The sequence below is a fragment of the Colossoma macropomum genome, unplaced genomic scaffold (genome assembly GCF_904425465.1).
Source record: "Colossoma macropomum unplaced genomic scaffold, Colossoma_macropomum, whole genome shotgun sequence".
NCBI classification, from domain to species: domain Eukaryota; kingdom Metazoa; phylum Chordata; class Actinopteri; order Characiformes; family Serrasalmidae; genus Colossoma; species Colossoma macropomum.
Window position 1 is genome coordinate 32,460,216 of NW_023494807.1, and position 20,513 is coordinate 32,480,728.

Genomic DNA, 20,513 nt, shown 5'->3' on the forward strand with positions numbered 1-20,513 from the left:
GAGACATTAGCATACTATTTTTTTATGCTTTGTTATGAAGAAAAGGACCCTAATACACTGAAACGACATTAAACTAAGACAATACAGTGATTATCGTAATTTTCAGAGAAAATTCTCACATTTGTGTGTTGCTTTGGTCTCTTATGCCGCCTGTTTTTCTTTTTTTCTCGTAACTCTCTGTTTGGAGTCTCTGAAAAACCTCAGTTTGGACACTTCACCCTACTCCTCTGTCTCAACAAGAATCGGGACACCCTACCCCTAGATGTGAACGCGCGAATAAAGGAGTAGGGCTGAGTGGTAGGGCCAAGGGGTGAACTGGGACTGGGCCTAAGTAGACAAAAGCTCTGAATGTCCTCTGAATGTGCTACGTGTGGTTATTTGTTAGTGCCAGAAGGTGCTGCTTCGTGCCAGACGTTTGAAAAAACTTTATTTTATGATGTCAATGATACTTAAAAGCTGATTTTGGCTTCCTGGAATATGAGTTCTTTGTGTTAGCATCAAGTTAGCCTGTTAGCCCATTAGCAGTCTGCTGAGCTGCTTAGGTTAAGTTCAATCCTCTGATGCAACTTTTTCATCATACGCATGCAGTTTGTAACTGAAGACGTGTTTGTGAGACTGAGCATCGTTTCCTTCTCTGTGCTGAATGGGATGTAAGTTTTTGCCTGTTTGTGGGGAAAAAAGTTTGCCTGCTCCTCCTTCTGCTGTGCTGCGGCAGTTCATCATTTATAACAGGGGTCTTTAATTAAAATTCAATAAGGTTCAGTTAGAGAAAATTTCCTCAAGCAAAGGTCCAGAACATCATAATGTCTAACTTACATCATGATTCAGTGCCATATACTGTTTACTGAAGTAGCCTAGTAGGTATATCAACATCTTATACAGTCAACAACTGAATGTCAAATCAAATAAAGTACAGTTCAGTCAGATTTCAACAATATTTATGGTCAGTTTTCTCTTTTTAGAGAACGACATGTGAAATAACTTCCCTCTGACTCACTTTCTGCTGTTTCTCGCCTCGTCCCTCCCCTGTGTGTGCGTCACTCACTCGAGTCTCAGTGCTCATCATAATGCACAGATTTGATTGGCTGAGTAGCGTCATGTGACATTTACAATGCATGTGATTGGTCTGTGAGTTTCCCAGGCTGCTAAACCGGCACCGTAAAGGCTAGAAAAGTTATGCTGATTAAAATCGGACCACCCCATCGAAATTAAATAATTCTCCATAGTTTATCAGTTACAGGTCCAGGTCCGCATAGGACAGCATCTGGGTCCGGACTTGGACCGCGGTCCACCTATTAGTGACCTCTGATTTATAAGCTCCGCTCAGAGGAGGGACTATATCACGTGATCAGAGCGTGAGATCGCAGTGGGGGTTTGTGAAAGCGGAGTCTGATCTGCAGCTTTAAAAATCTTGTTTGTCTAAATTGCTTTGACGGAATCTTAAAGTATCCAGAATGACGTTACACTGCGTGTTTACTGAATACTGGCACATCTCTGCTCTCCTGGGCGTTCTCTTCTAAATTTGTGGCTCTTTTGGACAGATCTGCTGTACATTTCTCACCACATATTTTTCCTTAGCATTTTTTTTGTTACATCACTGCCGAAGGTGAAGACTGAACATGGAGAAGCAGCGTTTAGATACTATACTGCTCTTAAATGGACGCAGTGGACAGAGAGCATTAGAAGAGCCCTCACTGGACACTTTAAATCAGCCTGAAAACGCTCAGCTTTCAGATCAGTTTACACACTGTTGCATTTCTCATTTCTTTTCCTCTTTAATGGCACTTTATTTAATCCTAATTTAATTTATCTCATTTAATTTCTAATCTGATTTTTAATTTGAAGATTTCCTCTTTTAAATCTGTTGTTTTAATCATGTTTTTAATTTCTATTCTCCTTTAATCTTTTATTTTAACAACTCTGTGTTTTCTGACTCTGTATTTTTCATTTGTAGAGCACTTTGAATGACAACAGTGTATGAAAGGGGCTGTATAAATAAACTTGTCTTGCTTTGTTCTAACTGGTATAGGAACGTTTTGTTGGGGTTGGAAGGCAAGAGCGCAAACGTTAAATATATTGGGTCCTCAGAGCGAACCGACAGATTTTATATTTTATTTCTGAAACCTTCTACTGAAGAGTCTTCTATTCACTCTTAATTGTGTCTGTTTTCTTTTGTGACTTGTTTGTATTTGTGAGACTGAGCATTTTTTCTTTATCTGTACTGGGTGGGATGAGAATTTTTACCTTTTTGAGGAATAAAAAGTTTGTCTGCTCCTCCTTCTGCCGTGCTGCAGCTGTTGATTGTTTATAAGCTCTGTTTGAAAGAAGACAAATTAAGAACGAATGAAGATAGTAAATATAGATTCTGTTCAGTGGAAGACTCAGAAATAGAATATGAGCCTTCAACTAAATAGAATCTTGGCTTATTCATTTTTGTATATTATTATTATTATTATTTTTTTTTTTTTGTCAGAAATTCTGCTTTATCTGAAACGTAACACTACACACGAGCCATGATTTGAAAGATGAGAAGTGAGAGTGTTTCTGCTCTCCGTCTGACCGTGATTATGATTGTGTTTGTGCAGTTCCTGGTGGAGTCCTTGCACTCCCGGCACGTTTCGGCTCTGCGCTGTACGCCGGATCAGAGCAGCGAGGCGCTGCAGGAGGAGGCGGCTCATCAGCGCGAGGTGGCGCTGGACATCCTCTCTCACGTAGCGCACGTCTTCGACTTCCCTGACCTCAACCGCTTCCTCAACGTAAGACTGACCTGCCTGCTAAATGCCAAATAGCTGTAGTGTTGCTAACAGTGCATGAATGTCAATAGCCAGCAGTTCGCATCATGTAAGTGATGATGAAATGAAAGCCACATTGTAATATTTGGTCAAGCCGCTCTATTCAAATCTAGACAGATAAATTGTTGCTGTCAGAAGAAAAACAAATGCCTCCAAAACGGCACGTTTACAGGAGAAGGTGAAAAAGCACTTTCAGTGTAAGTTAATGTGAAGATATTTAATTCCTAGTAATTTTCGAGCATTTCTATTGGTCGGGTCATTTTTATACAACATGAAGGGCAGCTGCTGTACTCAAATAATAATAAGTTTTGGGGGGTTTTTTTTGGGCAGTGACTTATTGGCCCCCAAGGGTTGAAAGATTTAAGAATTTATCTTAAATTGCTGGATTTAGAGTCCAGAGTCCCACAAATCACACGTTTCAGTTTAACATGATTCAGTTCTGTGTGATGTAGAACCTTTAATGTGTACTTGTCAATGAACTCTAATGTTCTTTTTCTTCAATAGCGCACTCTGCAGGTTCTCCTGCCGTACCTGGCAGCTAAAGCCAGCCCCACAGCCTCCGCCCTCATCCGCACCATCGCTAAACAGCTCAACGTCAACCGCAGAGAGATCCTCATCAACAACTTCAAATACATCTTCTCCCACCTGGTCTGCTCCTGCACCAAGGAGGAGCTGGAGAGGGCCTTCCATTACCTGAAGGTGTGTGTGTGTAACACTTTCAGAATTTATGTATTAACAATACACTTTTTGCATTATTACTATTTTACACATTATTCAGCAGTTAATGAATAATTCATAGTAGATACTGAATAATTTATAATAGTTACTGATTAATTTAAAGTAGATACTGAATAATTCATATTAGATACTGAATAATTTATTGTAGATACTGAACAATTTATAGTAAATACTGAATCATTCATAGTAGATACTGAATAATTTATAATAGTTACTGAATAATTTATTGTAGATACTGAATAATTCATAGTAGATACTGAATAATTCATAGTAGACACTGAATAATTTATAATAGTTACTGAATAATTTATTGTAGATACTGAATAATTCATAGTAGATACTGAATAATTCATAGTAGACACTGAATAATTTGTAGTAAATACTGAATAATTCATAGTAGATACTGAATAATTTATAGTAAATACTGAATCATTCATAGTAGATACTGAACAATTTATAGTAAATACTGAATCATTCATAGTAGATACTGAACAATTTATTGTAGATACTGAATAATTCATAGCAGATACTGAGTAGTTTGTAGTAAATTCTGGATAAGAAGTGTTAATATGAATAACTGAATATTTATATATGAATATTATATACTGAATAATTCATAGTAGATACTGAATAATTCATAGCAGATACTGAATAAATCATAGTAGACACTGAATAGTTTATAGGAAATACTGTATAATTTAAAGTACACATTGAATAATTTATTGTAGAACATAACTGAACAATTCATAGTAGTTTAAGCAGCAAATACATCTACTTTGAGAGTTTAGATGAACCTCAAACCCTTAAATGATCAGGATCTGCTGACGGGCTCAAAGTTTTATTACAAACTTCTATAACTAAAGAATAGCTCAGCCAGTTTGCATTGAAGTCCCTGTAGTTACTGAATAATAAGCATTTGTATGTAATTAGCCTGAGATTGTAAGGGATCAATTTGGTGCCAAGCTGATATAACCTGTCTGTCTTCTTTGTCCTGTTCTAGAGTGAGACAGAGATCGAGCTGGGCAGTTTACTCAGGCAGGATTTCCAGGGTCTTCATAATGAACTCCTGCTGCGGCTGGGAGAACATTATCAGCAGGTCTTTAATGGACTGGCTATTCTGGCCTCCTTCGCCTCCAGTGATGACCCGTATCAGGGTCCGCGGGACATCTCTACTCCGGAGCACATGGTGTGTCCTGTTTACTTTCATCAAAACATCAAAACCTGAATCTTGGAAAGTTTTAGTTCATACATTTTAAGTAAGTATCATCAGCATAAAAGTAAAAAGGCAACATTGTGTTTACCGGTTATGTGTCCTAGTCCCTGTAAATAAAGGGAGAACAGTAAGGGCCCTAAAACAGAGCCTTGTGGCACACCATATTGCATTCTTCAGCCAAGAACATCTAAACCAAGCCTGTCCATTAAAATGTCGTGGTCAGTTGCATCAAATGCTGCACTTAAATCCAGCAGGATGTGTTTCTCAAGTGTTAAAATGCAGTCTTATACATGTTACTCTCTAAGGTTACATTAAATATATGAAATTTCTGCATATACCTTGGCCCAATCCATGCAAAAAAACATCCATAATTCATTTTGGCAGGATAAATTCCATCTCTGGTCTGTTAATGTTTGAGAATGAAAGACTTTTAAAGAGCTTTATTGACTTTCTGTGTTTCTGTTCAGGCTGATTATCTGCAGCCGAAGCTTTTGGGCATCCTGGCCTTCTTCAACATGCAGCTGCTCAGCTCCAGCGCTGGAGAGAAGGAGAAGAAGAAGATGGTAAAGACTGTTTTCATCTTTTTTAATGGACGTTTTGTTCATTCAGCTCTCAGTAGCTGTGGAGATTCACCCTGTTCCATTTTCCCATGAGTATGTTTATCAAGGACAAACGTGGATGAGTTCTTCTTGTAGGCCCTGAACAGTCTGATGGCTCTGATGAAGCTGATGGGTTCGAAGCACATCAGCTCAGTGCGGGTGAAGATGATGACCACTCTCAGAACCGGCCTGAGGTACAAAGAGGACTTCCCACAGCTCTGCTGCCAGTGAGTTACATTTATATCTATATATGTTTGTGTTTGCCAGGAATATTTGAATAGTTCCAGGTTTGTTTTCCTTAAGAGTTAAAATAATTAAAACTACTTTCTCCCTTTTCCCAAATGTAGACAATCAGCCAAGACACGTTTGGTGTCTAATGTAGCTAACAAGCTATACATGGGGCAATTACAGACGATTAAAGTTTACTGAACAGTTGCACAAGATTAAGGGTGGGAAATATGACAAAAACATAACATCATGATACATTAAGACATTTTCACCAAATAAGATATGCATCATGATATTCATCTTATGAAAACGTATCATTCACATGAGATCTTAACATCAGTACAGACGTATTATGAGTAAAAAAAAAAACTCCCACCAATTCTGACCCAACCACTCTGACTGTTGAATTAATATTTGGGTTGCTGGTAGCCTGTATAGCCTTTACGTATATATATATATATATATATATATATATATATATATATATATATATATATATATATATATATTTTATGTAAATAGAATAAATAGAGCCAGACTTTTTCTAAGTCATTTTGGGCTGTTTCTTTTGGTCCATTCATAGTGAAATGTATGCACACATATGGACACATGCACACACATTTACCAGTATATGTGTGCATTTATATGCAAATCTTAATTCAACACACGCTATCAAAATAAATCAATAAATAAATAATAAACAAATAAATAAATAGAGAATCATATTAAGGTGCTGCACCTCAATTTGTTTACATCTTACAACAGTTTACAAATAAACAGCCTTGGACGGATTTGGACATTGCAGAGGGTTACTTATACATCTCCAGGTGTTTCCCTCATATGGGCCAAATCTGTCCTCTCTACATATCTTATGAAAGGACCACAGATACTGTGAAAGAGTGATTGATAACCCCTGGTAGCCTAAGTGATTTTTTCTAAGAGTCGTTTACCCAAACTCTGTCTACTGATCCTTTTCCACGATAGAGCAGTAACTCTTTTTGGCCAATAATGCAGCTGTTTAAAAAAATCATCTCCTTCTCATGTTATAATCAAGTAACTGTGCAAGTTCTGAACTCTCTTCCTTCTCTTCCTTCTCTTCCTTCATTCTCTTCAGGACGTGGGATTGTTTTGTGCGCTGTCTGGATCCCCCGTATTTGGGGCCGTTGCTGAGTCATGTGATCGTCGCCCTCCTGCCCCTCATCCCCATCCAGCCCAAAGAGACGGCTGTGATTATGCACTACCTCATAGTGGAGAACAGGTGGGTTCTTCTGCTCCTCACACTAATTTATTCACTTTTTTGTGGTTCACTTGTTCCTGTGACTGTAAATGATGCAGATACTGTCACTCAGTTATTTGTCTAACTCAGAGAAGAGGTGGAGGACTTTCTCCATGAAATCTACTTCCTTCCTGACCACCCAGAGCTGAAGAACGTCCACAAGGTTCTTCAGGACTACCGAAAGGTACGATTAAAGCGGCGCTGCAGTGGCTCTAAGAAGTTTTTGGGCACCATTTAACCAATGAGTGTGTTTACATGCAGCTCAATAATTCGATCATAATCACACTCTGATTTCGTAGATCAGAGTAAGGTCTAGAAATCCGATTAAGAGAGCTGGATTTTAGCTCAGTAATCAGATTTCTCAGTGCGTGTAAACTCTTACTCGGATTTCTTTCGGATTTCTCAGTCTGCACATGTTCGACATCAGACTGTGGTGCCCGAAATAAGCAAGGAGCGTCGCCGCGAGACGCAGCAAAACACTTTGGAGCGACGCTGAAACCAAATACATGCTTGACGAATTTAAATATTCTTCATCTTCTAGACGATGTTTGTTCATATTTTCAGGTAAAGTGGTGATGTTTTAAAAAAGCCACGGCAGGAAGTTTGAGTTTTATATTACATTTACGTCTCGTCGTCTTCTGTGAGTTTATTGTAAAGCAGAAATCCGATCACTGTCTGACTCATGTAGATCTGGAGTTTCCCTATCTGATTACTCGAGCGTAAAAACACACTGAACCAGTTACTGACACAATCTGATTATCAGATGTTATCAGATTATTAAGCGCATGTAAACACACTGAACCAATTGCTGACCCAATCTGATTATCAGCAGTTATCAGATTATTAAGTGTAAAACACACTGAACCAGTTACTGACACAATCTGATTTTCTGCAGTTATCAGATTGTTAAATGTAAACACACTCATTGATCAATGTTACTGAAGCTTTTTAGGTTCATAAAATGTAAGAAAGTGATATTTGTTTGAGAGAAAAAGACTTTTAGCACAACATCAGACTGATATTGGACTCTTTGTGTGGAGAAGAAGTCCAGACTGAACTAAGGGTTGTGTAAAACAGCCGGAAACCTCAAAGTCTGGAGCTGAAATAAAGATCTGAAACTCACCGGCTGCTTTTTGAAAGAATACTTTACCGGAAAGAAAACTTACACTTGTTAAACATTTTATTTTCTAAAATAACAAACTTTCTGCAGTTATGGCACAAATGTCCAAATACTTTTTGGAGTCAGTGTATGTAATTGCAAGCAACGTTTTGTTATTCACTGTGCTCTCACTGCAGTACTATATTATATATAATTTATCTTAATTAATTTGTTTATTGTTTATTGTTTTAGTATATTTTATTCTATTATTTATCTCCACGCTCTTTTTATATATCTGTAAATAGTGTACGGCGATACTTTGTTTCTGTTCCTTTTGCTCTTGTTTTGCTCTTTACTGGGCTTCGTACTGCTGCACTAGAAGAATTTCCCTCTGGGATTAATAGTGATCTCTCTATCTGTCTAACTACATTTCTATTGGAGGATTTTTGAAGAAAAATGTTTTAGTGCTTAAAAAGTTTGTAGGCTGTAGAAACAAAAATTTATATTCTTATTTTATGAATTTTCACAAAACTTTTTTTTGCATTCAACAGAAAAAAAATGTTTATCAATACCTAAATGTTACCAAAACCTACATTTGAGAATATTTTTTCGGGAAAAGAAAATCACATAATTTAGTGTGAGTTTTCCTCTTTTTTGTATTACAGAGTTTGATTTAGTATGTAAACATTATAAAAGTTTCAAAACGTACAGTCACAGAAAAACAACACATTTACATATATCCACCTATTTAGGCTGCAGCAGTTTAGCCCCGCCCACTCACACTGAACAAACCAGAACACAACAACTGATTTTTTTCTGGGAAATGACATCATTACATAATCATTTTTATTGATAAAATTCAGTACGCTGGAAAAAAATCACAAAAATGATTTATTAATATATTGAGGCCACAAGTTAATATATTGAGGCCGTGTAGCCACAAGAAACTTGTTGCCTCAATATATTGATTTGTGGCCTTAATTTGTTTACTCTTCGCCTGAATATAGTAACTGCCAGGCTCAATATATGAATATGTGGCCACAAGAAAATTAATTTGTGGCCTCAGTATGAACTCATGGCCTCAATATATAAACTTGTGGCCTTAATTTAGTAACTCATGGCCTTTATATACTAACTCGTGGCCTCAAAATAGTAGCTCCTAGCCTTAATATATTCATTTGTGGCTATGAGATTAACTTGTGACCTGAATATGTTGATTTGTGGCCTCAATATATGAACTTGTGGCCTCAATATAGTAGCTCCTAGCCTCAATATATTAATTTGTGGCTACGAGATTAACTTGTGGCCTCAATATGTTAATTTGTGGCCTCAATATAGTAACTCATATTAACTCGTGGCCTCAATATAATAACTTGAGGCCTCAATATAGTAGCTTCTGGCCTCAATATATTAATTTGTGGCCATGAGAAGCTTGCCTCAATATATTAATAGCAGCCTCAATATATTAACTTGTGGCCTCCAGATGTAGAACCGCCATGTCACTGTAGGGGCTCCATAAATACCAGCTCTGTGATGTCAGTGAAGATGGTTACCAAACCCATCACTCTGACTTCTTCATGAATATTTTAGTCTTTGTAGGGTTTTAGTCTTTATAGGGTTTTAGTCTTTATAGGGTTTTAGTCTTTATAGGGTTTTAGCTTTATGGGGTTTTAGCCTTTATAGGGTTTTAGTCTTTATAGGGTTTTAGCTTTATGGGGTTTTAGCCTTTATGGGGTTTTAGCCTTTATAGGGTTTTAGCCTTTATAGGGTTTTAGTCTTTATAGGGTTTTAGTCTTTATAGGGTTTTACCTTTATAGGGTTTTACCTTTATGGGATTTTAGCCTTTATAGGGTTTTAGTCTTTATAGGGTTTTAGCTTTATGGGGTTTTAGCCTTTATGGGGTTTTAGCCTTTATAGGGTTTTAGCCTTTATAGGGTTTTAGCCTTTATAGGATTTTAGTCTTTATAGGGTTTTACCTTTATAGGGTTTTACCTTTATAGGGTTTTACCTTTATAGGGTTTTAGTCTTTATAGGGTTTTAGTCTTTATAGGGTTTTACCTTTATAGGGTTTTACCTTTATAGGGTTTTACCTTTATGGGATTTTAGCCTTTATAGGGTTTTAGTCTTTATAGGGTTTTACCTTTATGGGGTTTTAGTCTTTATAGGGTTTTACCTTTATAGGGTTTTACCTTTATAGGGTTTTACCTTTATGGGGTTTTAGACTTTATAGGCTTTTAGTCTTTATAGGGTTTTAGCCTTTTTAGTCTTTATAGGGTTTTAGCCTTTATAGGGTTTTAGCCTTTATAGGCTTTTAGTCTTTATAGGGTTTTACCTTTATAGGGTTTTAGCCTTTATAGGCTTTTAGTCTTTATAGGGTTTTACCTTTATAGGGTTTTAGCCTTTATAGGGTTTTACCTTTATAGGGTTTTAGCCTTTATAGGCTTTTAGTCTTTATAGGGTTTTACCTTTATAGGGTTTTAGCCTTTATAGGGTTTTACCTTTATAGGGTTTTACCTTTATAGGGTTTTAGCCTTTATAGGGTTTTAGCCTTTATAGGGTTTTACCTTTATAGGGTTTTAGCCTTTATAGGGTTTTACCTTTATAGGGTTTTAGCCTTCATAGCTGATGCTAATGCTGTTTGTTTCTGCAGCAAACCTCTAAAAGCACTGATCTCCAGGCCGCTCTGCAGCTGTCCATGCGCGCCATCCAGCATGAAAACGTGGACGTCCGCATCCACGCGCTGACCAGCCTGAAGGAGATGATGTACAAGAACCAGGTTAGAAAATATCAGCTCCACACTGACTCACTCTTTGGTGATAAGCTTTAAAAAGTCAGTTCACAGAGTTTTTGCTCTTACCTACCCAAGATGTGTCTGAGGTCTGATAGTTTGCTTCTTTAGTTTTAGCACTACAGCTACAGGGCTAATGCAGCTAAGAAGTAATGGAAGCTCTTACTGCACCTACTAGCATCGTGCTAACTGCACACATAATCACACAAACACCCTGAAACTGGTAGTGATGTTTATCTCCCTCAGCTTCTTATTTCTGCTTAAATGGTTCACATTCTGGCGCCTCAGGCTGTGGATCGACTACCTTTGGGATAACGGGGGTGGAAGCTGTGTAAATTAGTTTCCTTTAAATATGCCATAAAATAAACACCTAAGTACGAAGTGACCCCCTCTGTGCAGGACGCTCTGCTGAAGCACATTCTGGACAGTGAGATGGTGGAGCCGGTGATCTCTCAGCTGGTGACGGTTCTCCTGCGCGGCTGTCAGGACGTTAACCCCGAGGCCAGGCTGCTGTGCGGGGAGTGTTTGGGGGAGCTGGGGGCCGTGGACCCCTGGACGCCTCGACATGACCACCACACATACGCAGGGCAGCGGGGCGGTGTTTGTGGTAAGTGCCTCCTTAAAGGAACATTATAATACTGACAGCAAGCGTTTAAAATGACTACTGCAGTAGGCAGACTTTGACAGTGGCAAGCGATGAGTTCTACACTGCAAAATAGTCAGCTAATGTACACATTTGTGATGTTTTTATCGTTTGAAAACTGTAAACCAGCTGATGTGGGTTTTTTATACCTCCATCAGTGTTGGCTGAATGTACGGAGGCCAAAGATAAGCCGTTATCCCGAAAACAAAAGCCCACCACTCAAAAAATACTCACTGCCTTGAACGAAGCTGCAGTCGGCTTCTTATTCGCCAGCTTCTTGCTTAAGTTTTCCGTTCCACCTTACTTGGTTCTAAGTTCTATCAAAAGCAAATACCACTAGCTGTACCACTGATGCTGTGGTTCTTTATGGATGTGAAAGCTGTACAATAAACAAGCAGAACAGGAAACTTTTGAACTTTGGTGTTGGTGAAGACTTTAGAGAGAACCACAGATGGCAAACAAATGAACCCAAACCAAAACCTCTCACTTGAAGATCACCAAACAGAACAACTTAGTTTGTACGTGTTGTGAGAAGAACCAGACCCAACAGAAGTCAGGACGTTCTGAAGAAACACTATTAATATGGTCACCGAGAGTTAGAACCGACTCTATAGCACAAAATAATGATAATAATAATAATAAGTAAAAGAAGAATGCTAATAAATAAGTATATTAAAATAACTGTAAATGTCATGTAGCATCCCTAGCACTTGTGGCATGAACTTGTTCGCTGACTTTTGAGATCAGTTTTTATTTAAAAGTGTTTTTATATCCTTTTCAGAATAGAGTTACCAATTCAGCTGCAGTAAAAACTGTCAACAATCAAAATCTAACTTTAAAAAATAACATTGATGCCCTGAATGAAGTAAAATATCACTGAAAAATTGTCATTACATGTTGATTGCCTTTTACTATACGCCAGATGCTCACAATATTTGGTGCAGAACATATATATATATATATATATATATATATATATATATATATAATATGTGATATATGTTTGTCTATTTTCTGTGTAGAGTGGCATTGATGACCCAAACTTTGCCTTCGGTCTGCTGACGGAACTGACCAGGACGTTTTTGGCGTATGCAGATAACGTGCGGGCGCAGGACGCTGCAGCTTACGCCATGCAGGTTTGGAGACTGATCTACATCACCACTTTACACAGTACACTAAAGTATTAAGCTCAAAATATATACACAATACACAAAACCTGATTTGTCACATTTATCAGAGGTGTCAGTAACTAAGCTTGCACGAAAATGAAAATTCCTGGTCAAAAACTGAAACTGAAAGTAAACTTTTGTCTTTCCCTTAAATTTTCTGTTTTATTAATGTTTTTTGTTAATGGATACACAAACTACAAGGTAATAAAGAAAAAACGTGTATCATTGATAATATCTGCTTTCAGTAGGACAGAACTGAGCAGATAAAACAGTTGACGCTAAACTTACTGAAATATGTGCCATGAAATCCAGCGTCCTCGACAGCAGAGGATGATTGATCAACACACTGAGCTCCGTTATTGTTAGTGATTTAGTGTTATTGTTAGTGAGCCTGTGGTGTGGTGCTCTGAGTGTAGAGGTGGCGTCGGCGCTGCACGGACTGTCTGCTTCTGTACTGAGTAGTGTTTTCAGGTGCGATCAGACCTGTAGTGAAGAGGTTTTTGGGGTCTTGATGCTCCACATGAACAGTGATTATAAATCTGATATCTAATGTTCCTCAAAGAAACGGTGAAAAAGCTCCACACGGCCGATATTTTCACTGTTGATCTGTTTGAACACATCTGTGCTGACCGGCATGGTCACTGCTCTTTGGTTTTGGTTAATTTTGGGTTCTGTTTCAGGAGCTTTTATCCATATTTGAATGTCGCGAAGGCCGTACGGACTCGCCGGGTCGCAGGCTGTGGAGGAGGTTTCCAGAACAGATTCAGGAGATTCTGGAGCCACACCTTAACAGCAGGTTGGTTAAGATCTTCTAAACCTAGATCTCTAACGAGATCCTACCCAGCAGTCTTTGTGAAAATATGAATAATAATTTTTACATAATAAATCAACACGCCAATCAAGAAGCTTCTTTCCACACACAGTAACAAGGGCTGGGAGATATAACAGAATGTGTTGTTGTCCCATGAAATGGATTAAACTCCTCAGCAAACCAGTGTTCTGACATAGAGCTGCTGCCACTGTTTTCCATTCCTAACAACTAACTGACACCTGCTTAGACCACAACTCGTATTCACAGCGACGTATCGTTTTTACTCACCTGTTGTAATTCAAAGTGTGATTGGTTGATTCCTCTGTCACTTCCTAAATATGTTGGTAGTTAATCTAGCATGTAAGGCCTTCAGTCCAGCTCCTGAAGTTCTGACCAGTAGGAGAGCGTGTGATACGTGTTACACATATGAAAATTTCCACTAGTAAAAATTCAGTTCTTTATATCAAAAATTTAATTTTAACTAGTGATAATTGAATTTTAACTAGTAAGAATTAATTTTCACTAATAAGAATATCGAAAAGCACTACTAAAAATATATTTTATACTTGTGAAATTATATTATTACTATAAAAATGTATTACATGTAATAATATATCACTACTAGTAAAATTTAAATATTCACTTGTAAAAATTTGTAAGTCATAATTCAATAATGTTTCTTTAATTTATTACACAAATCAAAACAGCAGGACTAAATGGTCAGACTGTTCGATTTGATCATGGGTGATGTGTAAAGCGTGTGGCTCAACATAAACGGGTGGCTGGACATCGCAGGCTGAACATAGGTCATCTGTGGTTTGGCCTGGCCATAAGCAGGAAATCCACCTGCAGGACACAAAAAAGCCATAAAGACTGTGATTGATGTTCATAAGCTTTTAATATGGCCAGCTTCAATGACGCAAATACAATTTGATACACAATATTTGCGACACCACTCAAATTTTGATGCTGAAGCAAAAACGTCCAGGAGACGTTAAGAACCAGGTCTTTGGTTCGTTTGGGGCTTTTTTGAATTGGAAAAGATTTCCACACCTAGTAAGTAAGTAAGTAAAGTTTATTTATAAAGCGCTTTTTACAACAGGTGTTGTCACAAAGCAGCTTTGCAGAAAAAAATCAGCATTACAGAAAGAAATCCGGGTCCAAACACCCATGAGCGTCGCCAGTGGCGACAGTGGCAAGGAAAGACTCCCTAGGAACAGGAAGAAACCTTGAGAGGAACCAGGACTCAGAAGGAGAACCCATCCTCCTCTGGTCGACACCGGATAGTAAACATTGTTAGTATGATGTACTGTAGTACACAACGGGGAAAACAGGTGGAGCAATGGTTAAATTGATTAGTTTAGTTTAAGCAGCAGCAGCAGCAGCATTGGGAGGGTCAGTTCGTGAGGGTGAGGTTTGCACAGCGTTGTTCAGCATGAAGCTCAATGGTGGTCAAGCAGGTCCAGAGGGCTGGCGAGCAGTGGCACCCGATCAAGGCAGGTGAGGCAAGACGCACAGGATGGGCAGCTGTTCAACTCGGCAAAGAAAGGAGACACACAGAGAGTCAGTTCTGTAAAGAGTGACCGATCACAGATTACAGGGTTAGCAGAGCAGCAGAGACTCTATCAGGTCTGGATCTGACAGGGAAAACTAATTACCAGTCTTGACTATACAAGTAAGTTTTTAGCCTAGACTTCAACACTGAGGCTGTGTCTGAGTCCCGAACATTAACATGAAGACTATTCCACAGCTGGGGGGCTTTATATGAGAAAGCTCTCCCCCCTGACGTAACCTTATTAATTCTAGGTACTAACAGTGAGCAGCACCTGTGATCTAAGCAGGCGTGATGGTTCATAGTGGGAGAGAAGTTCACTCAGGTACTGAGGGGCGAGTCCGTTTACAGCTTTATAAGTCAGTAAGAGAATTTTATAGTCTCTATAATAATGCTAATACCTGTTACCGACCCAAGGGGATTACTAATAGTATGTTAGCACTAAGCTAATGCAGATGCACATGAGCATTTTACAAGCTTGTAACAGACATGATCATATATGTGAGCTTGTATGTTTCACAGTTTTACACTGACTCTTTTAGTAAAGAGTCCTGACATAGAGCTGCCGCCGCTGTTGAACATCCCTAACAACTAACCAAGGCTTAGACTACAACTATTCACAGTCAGTGACGTATCTAGAACTGCCAGAAGGACTAGAGTGACATTTTATAGTCACTAAATTCACCCAAAATCATTTACATTTACAGCATTTAGCAGACGCTCTTATCCAGAGCAACTTACAAAAAGTGCTTTGTCTGTCCAGAGAAAGCATCTTTGTTAGTTACCAATAGGTTAGAGAGAAAGCCAGTCCAGCTCAGATACTGCTAGAATCAGAAAGTCATTATTGACACCTAGAGAAAAAGGAACAGAGTTAAACACAGAGCAGTGCAATACAATACAATACAATACAATACAATACATAAGTGCAGTACAATACATTACAATGAATACTTAACTCAGTGCTCATTTAAGTGCTGTATAAACAGATGTGTCTTCAGTCTGAGTTTGAAGACAACGAGAGACTCTGCTGTTCGGACAGCCAGTGGGAGTTCGTTCCACCACCTGGGTGCCGGACAGAGAACAGTCTTGATGCTTGCCTTCCGCGCGCCTTGAAGGATGGCGGGTCAAGCTGAGCTGTACTCGAAGCTCAAGGGCTCGTGGTACAGTTCGAGTTTTGACCATTGCCATCAAGTAGGAAGGGGCAGGTCCATTTCTGGCTTTGTAAGCAGGAAGAGGAAGGTAGGAAGCCAGTGAAGGGGGCGCAGCAGTGGGGTGACGTGGCTGAACTTGAGGAGATTGAAGACGAGCCGTGCTGCTGCATTCTGGATGAGTTGCAGAGACTTGATGGCCACATAGGAAGACCAGCCAAAAGCGAGTTGCAGTAGTCAAGCCTTGAGATGACAAGAGACTGAACGAGCACCTGGGTGGCCTCTCGAGTGAGAAAGGGTCAGATCCTCCGGATGTTGTACAGGAGAAATCTGCATGACCGAATTAGGTTCGCAAAATCAGAGCATGATTGGTTGATTCCTCTTTCACTTCCTAATGATGGTGGTAGTGGATCTAACACGTAAGGCCTTCAGTCCAGCTCCTGATGTCCTAACTAATTGGACAGCTCGCTCAGCTAGATCTACCTATATACCACAGAAAGAACAATCCTGATTGGACAGTTTACCAGTATATATCAGGCTTCTCTGAAGGCCTAGATGGCCCTGATGGTTCTCCTCTGATTTTATTATATGGATACTGATAAACTCGAAAGCAGTGAACCACAAACAGCCTCACTTCAAGACAAATTAAACAAGAGCTTAAACAGTTAACATAAATAAACATAATATATATACATATTTTTTTTTACCCGATTTTCTCCCCAATTTAGTCGTAGCCCATTCCACCCACTAGTTAGGACTCCCCCAGTCACACGATGCTATCAACGCTAGGAGGGTGAAGGCTAACACAGGCTTCCTCCGAGACCTGTGAAGCCAATCACCGCTTCTTTTCGAGCTGCCGCTCACGCAACGTCACTGGACAGCCGAACGCGCTCGGAGGAAAGCGCCAACCGCCAGATCTGTTACGTCAGCTAACAGACGCCTGCGCTGACTAGCATCGCGCTGACTAGCATCGCGCTGAGTGATGGGGGGAGAAGGAGGGGCCATCCTGATGATAGGGCCAACGCTTAGACGCTTGCGCCATTTGGGAGCCTAATAAACATAATTTTTACTCAAAAGAACATCCAACACATAATGTAAACATTTCCACAGCGGTTCACAGTGTATAATAAACGGTGCTCTGTATTGATTTTAGGTACAAAAGCTCTCAGAAGGTGGTGAACTGGTCCAAACTGACGAAGCCGATATATCTCAGCAGCCGTGGGAGTAAATTCTCAGACTGGTCAGCGACCTGGGCGGGTTACCTCATCAGCAAGGTGGGTCCTAGCAAAGCTGTCAGCTTTCAGAACCTCATAACTTGAATAAGAACACTCTTCAAAACCAATGTATGGATGTATATTGAAGGCCACAGTGTGCGTGTTGTGTTTTAGGTCAGGCACGAATTGGCCAGTAAGGTGTTTAACAGCTGCAGCTTCATCATCAAACATGACTACAAAGTGACCATCTACCTGCTGCCCCACATCCTGGTGTACGTCCTGCTGGGGTCGACGCCGGACGAGCAGAGAGAGGTCAGAGACTGGACGTCTGTCCTTAGAAGTCTAGATGTTGTTTAGTTGTACTGCTTTAATGTAATTATGTCATTGCGATTAATTATACTGAGTCTGGGTTCCTCTTTATGCTCTTAGTTGAGTCTGTCCTTTTGAGTGTTGGTTCTTCTAAGAGGTTCTTCCTCATGTTCCTAGGGAGCTTCTCCTTTTGAGTCTTGGTTCCCTTTTAGTGGTTCTTCCTCATACTCTACGGGAGGTTCTCATTTGGAGACTTGGTTCCTCTCAGTGCTTCTCCTTTATGCTTGTAGGGAGGTTCTCCTTTCGAGTCCTGACTCCTCTCGCTAGCTCTTCCTCATGCTCTTCAGGAGTCTCTCCTTTTGAATGTTGGTTCTTCTCAGATGTTCTTTCTCATACTCTTAGAGATGGTCTCCTTTTGAGTCCTGGTTCCTCTCAGTGATTCTCCTTCCTGCTTTTAGGGAGGTTCTCCTTTTGAGTCTTGGTTCCTCTCGTTGGTTCTTCCTCATGCTCTTCGGGAGTCTCTCCTTTTGGGTCTTGGTTCTTCTAACAGGTTCTTCTAATGGGTTCTTCCTCATGCTTTTCAGGAGTCTCTGCTTTAAGTATTGGTTCTTCTCAGGTGTTCTTTCTCTTGCTCTTAGGGAGTTTGTCATGTGGAGTCTTGGCTCCTCTCAGTGGTTCTTCTTTATGCCTATAGGAAGGTTCTTCTTTTGAGTCTTGGTTCCTCTCACTTAAAATTCATGTTTCTGTTTCACTAATTCTGCCCGAAGGTAACAGAGGAGATGATGGCGGTGCTACAGGAGGATGACCCGCGACTGGCCCAGCTGCAGGAGAACGCGTCCAGTCTAAGTCAGCTCAGCACTCAGACCGTTTTCTCCATGCTGGACCACCTCACCCAGTGGGGGCGCCACAGGCTGCAGTCCCTCAGCACAGCCAAGACCTCCGGTCGCCATGCCCGTGACCAGACACCAACACCGGCCAGCGGTCAGTCCACTCACTCCGTTACATTATTGTACTGCTGGACTTCACTAGATTCAGTAGTCCTTTCTATATTCATTAAATTAATAATTTAATTGTGATTAAATTCGAGATTAAGATTAATCCATAATGTTGTGACGTTACCATATGGAAAGATCACGTTCGTTCACTGTTGTTGCTGAGTGGTTGTTGTTGACGGTGTGTTTGTCCTGTGCAGGTGTGGAGAGCAGCGAGTATCAGTGTGTGGTGTCCTTCCTGAACGGGATTCCTCCGGACGTGCTGGCCAAAGCTTCGTTCCGCTCCAAAGCGTACACGCGCGCCGTCATGCACTTTGAATCGTTCATCAGGGAGAAGAAGCAGAACATTCAGGACCATCTCACCTTCCTGCAGGTTTGAAAAGGATGGAGAAATTCTGTGAATAGTCTGAAGCCCCATTTGGACAGGATTAGTTCTATATGGGGAGATTCCTGTCCGAATGCACCATGTCAGTCATTTTTACAGACTGTGTCCTCCTGCGTCAGTAAAGACTCACATCATGGCTCAAGTTTCATCAGGAGATCGCAAGCTTGATCCCTGGTGATGCTACAGCCGTCTGTAGCTGGGAGTCCTAGAGAGCACAATTGGCCTCGCTCTCTCTGGGTGGGTAGGATGGCCACCACTTCTCCCCCCATCACTCAACACGATGCTAGTCAGCACAGGCGTCTGTTAGGCAGTTCGAAAAGAAGCGGTGGTTGGCTTCACAGGTCTCGGAGGAAGCCTGTGTTAGTCTTCACCCTCCTAGCACCGATAGCATCTTGATAGCATCGTGTGATTGGGGGAGTCCTAACTAGCGGGTGGAATTGGAGACGACTTAATTGGGGAGAAAATTGGGTTAAAAAGAAAAAAAGACTCACACACCTTATCTAAGCCACTTATCCTCCTGGGTCGCTGGAGCCTATTCCAGTGGTCATTGGGTGGGAGGCAGGAAACACCCTGGGCAGGTCACCAGTTCATCACAGGGCAGACAGACAGACACACACATTCACACTTAGAGCCAATTTAGCGTCTCAGGTTAGCCTGACTGCATGCCTTTGGCAAGGGGAGGAAACCCACACAGACATGGGGAGAACATGCAAACTCCGTGCACAAAACACCCTGGTCGCCTGGGGAAGCGAACCCAGGCCCTGCTTGCTGTGAGGTGACAGCGCTACCACCTGCAGTAGAAATCATCTCAGGTTATTTTATTCTAGGGTTGCACGATGAATTGTAATCATATAGTACCGGCACAAATCGTTACAAGCCTGCTTCTCTGCGCTGGGACTGAACCTGCTGTCCCACGTGGGAGACAAGTAACTTAACCATTCGTCCAAAAGGCAGCTATAGAACACACACTGAGACCTTAATATGTCCCCATAACTCAGCTTTAACGGAAATTCAACTACAAAACAGCTGCAGCAAAGGGGAAAACACACAGCGCACAGGCTGCTCAGGAAATACTGTTTTTCTGGTAGCCTGACGGCACAATATTTAATAACTAAACAAAAAAATGAAACGACACAAGAATATGTATTTGTTCTTGTTTACGTATACAAAAAATAAATATATATTTATTTGGTTTTGTAGCCTTCATAGAAAAAGCTGTTGAGGCAATGCTGACTCTTTCTCAGCCCTTCAGTGCACAAAAAAATGTATATATCGCTGCTGTCAGAAGAAAACCTCGTATCTCCAAAATGATAACTTTATAGGAAAAGGAGAAAACTTACTTTACTTTTAATGTGAGTGAAAGGAACCAGACTTTTTTCCAAGTCATTTTGGGTTGTTTCTTTTGGTCCATTCATCATGAAATTTACACACAATGTAAAGAACAACAGGCATTTTACAATCATGTCAAAAACTGAAAAATTAAGTTTTGTTCCAACAGCAGCGATACACACTGATCAGGCATAACATTCTGACCACCTCCTTGTTTCTACACTCATT

The 20,513-nt window shown here is 40.2% G+C and overlaps 1 protein-coding gene across 1 annotated transcript in view; it reads left to right on the forward strand.

Annotated features, from left to right (window-relative positions):
• atr (ATR serine/threonine kinase) overlaps positions 1-20,513 on the forward strand; it is a 59,637-nt gene that overhangs the window by 13,896 nt on the left and 25,228 nt on the right. Inside the window, 16 exon segments of the mRNA XM_036556301.1 lie at positions 2,586-2,756; positions 3,297-3,491; positions 4,531-4,716; positions 5,211-5,306; positions 5,439-5,569; positions 6,685-6,828; positions 6,937-7,030; positions 10,596-10,721; positions 11,133-11,282; positions 11,284-11,340; positions 12,399-12,512; positions 13,226-13,341; positions 17,210-17,330; positions 17,445-17,582; positions 18,347-18,560; positions 18,772-18,944. Coding sequence (XP_036412194.1) covers positions 2,586-2,756; positions 3,297-3,491; positions 4,531-4,716; positions 5,211-5,306; positions 5,439-5,569; positions 6,685-6,828; positions 6,937-7,030; positions 10,596-10,721; positions 11,133-11,282; positions 11,284-11,340; positions 12,399-12,512; positions 13,226-13,341; positions 17,210-17,330; positions 17,445-17,582; positions 18,347-18,560; positions 18,772-18,944 — 2,226 coding nt within the window.